The 9,194-nt window shown below is 46.2% G+C and overlaps 1 protein-coding gene across 1 annotated transcript in view; it reads right to left on the reverse strand.

The window, feature by feature from the left end:
* Mthfd1l (methylenetetrahydrofolate dehydrogenase (NADP+ dependent) 1 like) overlaps window positions 1-9,194 on the reverse strand; it is a 130,330-nt gene that overhangs the window by 116,432 nt on the left and 4,704 nt on the right. The window contains exons 2-4 of the mRNA XM_013352279.2: window positions 4,839-4,923; window positions 3,461-3,511; window positions 3,323-3,376 (exon numbers count right to left, since the gene is read on the reverse strand). Coding sequence (XP_013207733.1) covers window positions 3,323-3,376; window positions 3,461-3,511; window positions 4,839-4,923 — 190 coding nt within the window. The remainder of the gene's footprint in view (window positions 1-3,322; window positions 3,377-3,460; window positions 3,512-4,838; window positions 4,924-9,194) is intronic.

Below are 9,194 nucleotides of genomic sequence, written 5' to 3' on the forward strand. Positions count from 1 at the left end.
ACCCGGTATATTTTTCTTTCTTTCTTTCTTTCTTTCTTTCTTTCTTTCTTTCTTTTTTTCTTTCTTTCTTTCTTTTTTTCCCTTCCTTCCTTCCTTCCTTCCTTCCTTCCTTCCTTCCTTCCTTCCTTCCTATCTTCCTTGATTTTTTGGGATAAGGAATAAATTTTTAAAGTGCCTTGATTCATGACTTTTTTGTTCTGCTCCCAAAACAAAACAAAAACACAAAACAAAATAAATTTTATGAAGCCGGGAAGTGGAAAAATGGCTCAGCAGCCAAGATCACTTGCTCTCCTATGGGACCCGAGTTCTGTTCTTAGTACCTACTTAGGTGGCTCACAAGCGCCTGTAGCTCAAGCTCCAGGGGATTCAGTATCTCTTAACCTCTTGGGTAGAACACTTATGTGTACACACTAACCGTCACTTAAAACAAACAGACAAACATGGTCCAAGCATCTACTTTGTACGTGTCCTAAGAAAGGGACCTAACAGCTAGCTGTCAGCAAAACTGCCCTGGCAAACCTGATGGGCGCCAAGTCTCAGCCCGACAGCAATAACAAGTGCTGAAAATGGCCAACAACATAAACAAAGACAAAGTGGGACAAACAGGGTGAAGAGTCACAGAACGAGGGTGGCCAGAGGCTGCACCTAAGCAGAGCTCAGCATAAAATAAGGAATTAGCTTTAGAACCAATGAAAACAGAACAAAACTGGAAATAGAAAAGGCTTAATAAATTACAACACTCAAGATAATGCCATACTCATTTATCAAAAATTTCAGGAAAAAAAATGAGCGGGAGTAGATGAGTCCTTACCAAAAAAATGTCAAGCCAAGTGTGCTGGGTGGACATCTGTAACCTCGGTACTTGGGAGGCTGGGGCAGGTGGATTATGTGTTAGAGGCCAGACTGGGCTTCATAGTGTTTTCCTGGCCAGCCTGGGCTACACAGCTGAAGTTGTCTAAAGAAATGAAAATGTGACTATACATTTCCAGGATTCTGGAAACAGATGGCCTGCTTCTTTGAATTCTGTTACTGCTGGTGCCTTCATACTTCGTACTTACTATAACTAGCAGTATTAACTGTATTAACTGCTTGTTCAATACTAGCTTCCCTTCTTCCTTAGGAATGATCTAAAGGCCTCCTGGCATTAAGACCACATTTCCCTGCCTCCTCGCTGTCTGGCCAGACAATGTGATTGTAGCAGATGGAGGGGGAGCAAAATTGTGGTTTGCAGAAAACATCCTTAGAGGGAGGGAAGGGCGCAGACTGGAGCCTGCCTTCATCCTTTCCCACGGTCAGGACAGTGAGCTTTACCTGAGCTGCTGGGAAAGGGGACAGCGGAGACTCACCCTCAACCTCTGTGTACAGCAAAGAATTGCCTTTCCCCATAGGGTCTGGATAAGACTCAGTTACTAAAGACACAGAAGGGACAGACGACAAAAACACACTCCCATTACAACAGTGACTGGGCCAACTGCTGGCTCCCACTGGCCAAGTAAAACAAAATGTGTTGGAAAGCAACCTTTGATCAAGCTTTCTCCTTCTGGGTGCCTGAACTTCAGGGCACCCTCAGGCTAAACAGGCAGACCATGACCCCTGTTAACTGTGGGAACTCCTTCAGTCAGTAGCCTTTAAGATACCAGCCCACTTAGCTGTGGTCTCTTTTACTATAAATGCGGCTGTAAAGCATGCGCATTCTCTCTCCCCCAGCTGCTGGATTTGGCTCCTGATCCCCATTTGTGCAGAAAACTGTGATCTATCTGTAAGTCTACCCCTAAATAAATAACCCTTCATTACACTGAATTCTGAGCTACTGTGAGATTTCTTTATAGCATCTATCTTCACAGACTGACTGTGGGAAGCAACATTCTCTGATCTATTACTACCAAGTCACTCCCTCAGCCCATCCCTCACTTAGAGGATTATTCCTCTCTATAAAAAAAAAAAAACCTCATCTGCCCAGCCCAGAAGGGGACTGCAGGTTACTCCAAGGTTTCAGTTACTCTTCATCAACTGTGACACGAAAAACACTCAAGGGAAAGTTCCGGAAATAAACAATTCATTAGTTTGAAATTGTGCACCTCACTGAGTGGTATGGTGAGATCTGGAACCAAGTGGACACGAACCAGTCCTTTGTCTGGCACACCTACACGTGTGAACGAGACCCGCTCCTTAGTCACTCAGGAATCTTGTGGGTTCCCAGATCAGCCGTGGTAGATTCACAGTGCTGGTGTTATGTAACTTTTCTTTTACTGAATAACCATGCCAAAGCACGAGAAGATCAACATTGGTGTTTGAGATAAGTCTAAGAGAAGCCACACGCTACTATAGATCTGTACTACTTGCAGTTTTAGGTATCTGCTGGGTGTCGTTCCCCGCTCTCATCATCTCTATATCTAGCAATAATCATTTTGAACAACTCCCATTATGGAGCAGAGCTGGTCTGACCTTGGTGAGAACACGGCTATGACAGGGAGAGTTGACTCCACCATCTTTGACTTGACGGTACACTACAGAGACACTAGAGCAGCAGGAAGAGAGCGCTGCGCTTCATGTGACTTTGAGATGCTTCTCCTAGCCAGCGACTGTTGATTTCCAAACATCATTCATGTCTTCCCTGGACATGTCCCCCCAAAAGCAAAGCAAAGCAAACAAACCCCCAAAGCTTTGCTATTCCAGAATCTGTGATTTGAGGTTTTCTACCCCAGGAACCACAACCTACTCCTCCCTGGCACAGCCAGCCAGAGGAAAGTTAGACACAAGGGCTCATGCCCCAGACCAGGAGCATGGCACACAGTCCAGGTCTGCCATAGGTTTATGACGGCTGCTTCTCCTACACTTGAGACGACCCTGGGGAGTGATGCTGACAGCTACAGCTAAGGCATGTGGCCAGGATGGAGGGTCTATCAGCTGTCCCCAAAATGCCAATGAAGGAGTCTCAGAATGCTAAGCCTAAAGAAGCCCTTGAAGATCCCCCTGTCCTGTTCCTACATTGTATCAATAAAGCTATGGTGACCCCAAGATGCCAAAGGAACACTCCAAGGTCAAACATGCTGTTAGGACAGAGTGAAACCAGAGCCAAGTCTCCAGACACTTCTAGCACAACAATATTTCATGAGATGCTGCTGCTTCTTCAACGAATAAACAGCTATAATATCCATAATGTCTAGCTTGTCTTCAGTAGAAAGCAATTAGAAGGGAGAGAGGTGAGCAGATCTCTTCCCTTTGGAAACTCAGTCCCAAGAGGAGGCTGAGCCTGTGCCCACCACCCCGAAAGATGCTCAGAGGCCCAATGAGAAACGGGAATGAGTTAGGCTGACATTACCTCATCTTCTCCACTGTCTGGAGGCAGGCAGATGTGAGTGATGTCCAGACCAGCCTGAAAAGGAACACAAGATTCTGTTATCACAGGAGGCTATACCATCAGAAATTCTAATGAACTGCTAAAATCACGAGTTCTTACCTCCTTGGCCAAATTCTGGTTTATTTCCTGCATCAAGTTATCACCGCCGGCCTAAGGGCAAAGGAGCAAAGGGAGAACATCACAGTGTGAAAATTCCTGGACAATGTGCACCAAACACGACACAGGTTATGTATGTGAATACAATGAACACAAGTGACAGGAATACAAAGATGATAAGAATACAGAAAAGACTCTTATTCCCTATGGAAATCAGGCTAACAGCTGGGATTTATGTGCATATCATTTAAAAATGATAGACTGCATGTTATAGAACATAGTGGTTTGAAGGAGAATGACATTCCAAAGGCATATATGTTTAATACTTGGTCCCCAGTTGGTGGAACTGTTTGGGAAGGATTAGGAGGTGTGGCCTATTGGAAGAGGCGTGTCCCTGACAGTATCATTTTCAGTGTGTCTCTCCGACTCCTGTGGAGGATGTGCTCTCCCAGCTGGCCTTACCCCCCATGCCTTTGCTCTGTCATAGACGCTAACCCTCTGAAACCATGATCCCAACCTGATGCTTTCTTTTATAAGCTGCCGTGGTCATGGAGTTTAGTCATAGCAACAGAAAAGTCACTAAGACATGGGGCATATAAGAATAACCTCATCATGGCTAACATCACTTTCTGTGACACATCAAAGACAGGAGTTTGTATGTTTATATGTGCACTTAGGTTGCATGGCAACAAGGAACCAGATTCCCTGGAAGTCCAAGTTTCTAAACCAATCCCCCCCCCCCAGCTATGAGGGGACATGGCAGCTACCTAAGGACATAGATCACATGAACACAGTTCTGTAGTCTCACAAACCAAGGTCCTATTGGCCACACAGGTTGCTATTGTGACACAGAAACAGCCTGCCAAGCACCACCAGAACAGGCCAGCTACTGGGCTGAACTGCTTCTAGGCCTGGCCCATCCTGTTATGTCCCTGTACCTGCCATCACACAGGGATGCCAATGACACAGCGGCTCCTCACCAAGGGATAAACATGGAATACAAAGTCCTCTGACACACGCATGACTTTTGACACTTGGGCTGTAAAACATTAATGCGCACCCGGCATTGCCCATTTGTCTTCCCTAGGAACAAGAACGAACTGACCTGCAAGCCACATTTGATAAGTACTCCTAAGTACACGTGGGCTAGTCTCTACTGTGTCCTGTGATTTATGTGGGTGCCTCCCTTCTGACCTCCATGACCACCTATGTCTCGGCAGGATGAGTGACCCCAACAGGGCCACGTCTATCCTGTACAAGTAACAGCACTTGCCACTGAGCCCACTGCTGTGATTGACAGGACCTATGTCTGGTCTCTACTTATAAGGATTTGCTCAATTACATCACAAAGTAGTAGGAGAGCACCATGGCCAGCGCTTACCTGAATAACAGCAAGAACTGGCTTAAAGGCAGGGCTTTTCTCTTGCAGCAGACTCAGCACTTCTTTGGAACTGTGAATGACTTCTCTGTATCGAGAAAGAAAAACAACAGAGTCATTTCTTTGTTCACGGTTAGAAAGGACAGGCACAATGGCTGTCCCGCCAAAGCTTGTTACTCTAAGTGAATCAGACCACGGAGGGAGACTGGGCAGAGTGTGAGAGAAGGCAGGGTACAGAGGCAGCAAGGACAGCTGATGCAGGCAGTGTGCACTGGCACAAACCAGCAGCCCTGGCTCTAGGGAGGTGGGGGTGTGAGAATTGTGAATGCAAGGCCAGCCTAGACTGCACGCTGAAACCCTGTCTCAGAAAACCAAAAATGTTAAAAAAGAAACGTCAAGGCGAATTCTGGATAAAATGCGACAATTGGATTTCTAAAATGTGTAGAGGGGAACCAGCTAAATGCAAACATTCATTTCCAACGGGCTGAATTTTTCTCTTGTATTTTCCAAGTTTAATTCAATAAAAAGTTTGGATCCAATAAGGGGACTCACTGGGTAAAAGCGCTTGCTGCCAAGCCTGCCAATCAGAGTCTGCCCCTGGACCGAAATGTAAAAGGAGGAACTGGCTTGACTCCCCAAGCTGTCCTCTTAACCACACACATATGCACATAAAGAAATGTAATAAAAAGATTTAAAGTCTGAGTTTCTATTCTACACAGCCCCATTCTTTTACCATATTCCCTTACTCTGTCCCCCAGGAGAAATTAGTTTGGGGTACCATGGGAAAAGGAAACAAATGGGGGGAGGCCTGTGGAAATGGTGATGGCTGAAAGGACTGGCAGGGCGGGACAAGAAGTCCCGGCTAAAGTCTGGGTCTCAGAGTTTGAAGAAAGGATTCAGAGACAGAAGAGGAGGTAAAGAAATGCAAAGAACAGATGTGGGCGACCTAGGATGCCATAGCCTGCGGGACCACTTCTGAAGATGGTGTTACGTGGCTGGGGCAGGCTGGTCTTCTGCAAGTAGTCTTGCTCTTAGCCCAGTGAGAACCATGGTTTTTTTCACAGTCTAGGAGAGGAGAGGCGCCTCTCAGATGCAGACCTATATAAATATAGCAGAGCCAGGCTTCCTTTCTAGAACTTTCTATATACGTCATTTTAGAAGCCATCATCACTTCTATGCCATGTCTTCACTGGCACCTCTCCAGCCATCTGCTCTGGTTTTCTCTCTCAGAACAGACCGAAAGGCTACTCAAAGTAGCACCTAGTTTCAGTGTTAAAAGATTTAGCTGCCTCCAGGGATGGCTGGGTGAACCTGGGGCTCCATAGAAACTAGATAAGCACTGGCAGGCACCGCCGGCGGCAGGCCACCTTTAAAGACTGCTCTCAGTATTTATTACACCGCAGGCCACCTTTAAAGACTGCTCTCAGTATTTATTACACCTAACAACTTTCAAAAAAATGATTTAGCCTCAGTCCGGTGCCGTCAGGAGTAAGTCACCGAAAACAAAACAAACAACAACTCCCACTTTTCAGAGCGGTGGCTGAGGGATGTTATTGGGAAGGTGCTGAGTGAGCTCTGCTGGACACAGGGAGCAGGGTACATAGAAGACCACAATGAGTTCAAAACGTGCTCGGGAGGGACCTTTCCTTCTGTCACAGAGGCTAACCGAGCCAGGCAAGTGTGTACAATCACTTGTTTGGCTTTGCTTTTATACACTTGGGATGAAGCAGTTCAATCCCCAGGGAAGTAACTTCATTATTCTGTTAACACACAAAACCACTTAGAAAAGCTCACTTCTCCAGCAATGGGTGACAAAATTTCCATACTGCATTGTCGCCCAGCCTGGCAGAGCGGCTAAGCTATTATAGACCAAGCTGGGTCCATATTTTTGCTTGGTCTGGGGAGGTACTTCAGTGTAAGCATCAAGCACTTCTGGGCCTAAGAATCCTCTGGGGAACATGATAAAAATCAAGGTTCCAGCTCAGAAAGTCTTGTTCAATATGCTGGGCTGGGGCCCAGTAGTGTGTCATCTTAAGTAAGTGCCAGGGGTTCTGGAGCATGGCCTATGGATAACAGCCAAGCCTGGCACTCGGGCCTCCCGTACACTAGAGAAGCCTTCTATAAATGGCTTCTTCACCTGTGAAAAAGGTAGACCTTTATTTCAAGGGCTCTTTATCTTTTCCTTATTGTTGGACACATTTTTTTTTCCCTGCTACTAAGGCTACCTGTTTGAAGGGGAAATGTCCCCCACCCAATCATGAGTCTGAACACTTGGCCTTCAGCTGGGTCAGTGAAGGTTATGAACCTTTAAGGTGGTAGAGTCCTGCTGGAGGAAGTGGATTACTGGGACAAAGCCTGGAGGTTTTATAGCTCCACCCTACTTCCGGCTTACTTTCGCAGCCAAACTTGGGATACAAAGTAAACAAGAGGCTTCCATGCCTAACAACAACAGGCTTTTGCCTCAGACAGCCTCCATTTGAACTCCAAGGTCAAACACGTTCACCTTCCCTCCCTCAGGTTTCGGTATTGACACTTTTGTCAGGCATTGGTCACGCCAACAAACTTTTAAACATAAGAATTCACAGCAGAGCCTAGCTGATCTTAGTGAGTTCGAGACCAGCCTGGTCTACAAGAGCTAGTTCCAGGACAGGCTCCAAAACCACAGAGAAAACCCTGTCTCGAAAAAACCTAAAAAAAAAAAAAAAAAAAAAAAAAAAATTCACAGCAGAGGCCCCCCAGTCTTGCCCTCCCTCACTAGAATGAAAGGAGCGTTTCAGTGGGTAAGCCATCACTAGGTTTAGTCAGTTGTTCCAGGCTTGGAGAAATGGCTCCGCAGTTAGGAGCACTAGTTACTCTTTGAGGATTGCTATTCAATTCCCAGCACGCATCTGGGGGCTATCACCTGTAACTCCAGTTCCAAGAGCTTAATGCCTTCTTTGGGCCTCCAAGAGCACCAGACATATAAACAGTGCACCAACATACAGGCAGGTAAAACATCCATAATAATAAATATAATAAATAAATAATAAAAGCAATAAATGTAATAAAATAAATTTTTAAAAAGTCAGTTGTCAGACAAAATAGTTGAGGTGCGGGCATGTAGAAGATACAGCTACACAAAGGGGTCCACAATGAAATAATACTACTCCCCCAAAAAAAAAGCCAGGCCATGCTGGTGCACACCTTTAATCCCAGCACCCAACGAGGCAGAGGCAGGTGGATCTCTGTGAGTTTGAAGCCAGACTGGTCTACAGAGTGAGTTCCAGGGCAGCAAGAACTACACAGAAGAAATCCTGTCTTGAAAAACTAAATAAAACAAACAAATGGCAGGGGTACCCCCACCTACATACAACTGGCCCTGTGTATCATGTTTCCATTCCTTTTGGAGACTCCTGCAGTGTGGAACAATGCAAGAGCATCCCAGGCCCAATACATCTAAAACGTAACATAAATGTTTCCAACGATGTGTCTCTGCCTCTGGGGGAGAAAAACCTCAGTTCTGACTGGGAACAGTGTAGTTGAAACTTGAAACATCCTATCACTAAAGATAGGTGGGCAAAGGTTTAAGTTAGCGGCTTTCTAATACTACCCCTATTATGCTGCTGTTACTATTTCTGACCCAGCTCAGTCATCCCCGCCTGCTAACTGCACAGAGCTGCCTTGTCCTAACAACGGCATTCCTCATTCTCCCTGTGGCTAGCCGCTGCCACGCCCGAGTGTGGGAGGCAGCAGCTGGTCATGCTACTGAGAAACTACCACTGTACGCTACCCCTGCATGCTGAGACCATTCGCTAACAGAAGTCAGCACTTAATGTCTCAACTCTTCAAAGGAAAAAGAAGCGTCCTTTTAGGACTGTGGAGTTGGTCTCTAAACACTACCACTAGTGTTTAGAGAAACTGTCCAGGGTAAAAGCCTAGAACTCTTTGCTTTGACCATAACAGCTTCTATGATAAAGCTGACTCCAGCTACTTCTTACACACAGTGCTTCTCCGCTCCTCTTTTTCAGAAACAGGATTCTGAGTTTCAAAGGCACATGACCCCCTGGGTCTCCCAGTCTCTCTCTGACCCCAGCTACTTCCGACAGACAGAGCTTCTCCGCGCCTCTTTTCAGAAATAAAGAGGATTCATGACCACCTGGATCTCCCAGCCTCTCTCCTGCAGCTGGTTGGGATCATGTGACTAGTTTCTGGCCAAAAGTAGGAGGCGAGGACCGTGTAACGAGAGGACCACACACAACCTGGCTGGGAGGTAATGAGACCAGAAATCGAGAGCAGTAGGGAACCATCCTGGGGCCACCCTGGAGCCTTTGCTCTGGATGTTTTCTTTGGGCGTGGCTTTGGTTTAGATGGGTCCCCCAA

Source organism: Microtus ochrogaster, linkage group LG9, assembly GCF_000317375.1.
Source record: "Microtus ochrogaster isolate Prairie Vole_2 linkage group LG9, MicOch1.0, whole genome shotgun sequence".
In the NCBI taxonomy this organism is placed as follows: domain Eukaryota; kingdom Metazoa; phylum Chordata; class Mammalia; order Rodentia; family Cricetidae; genus Microtus; species Microtus ochrogaster.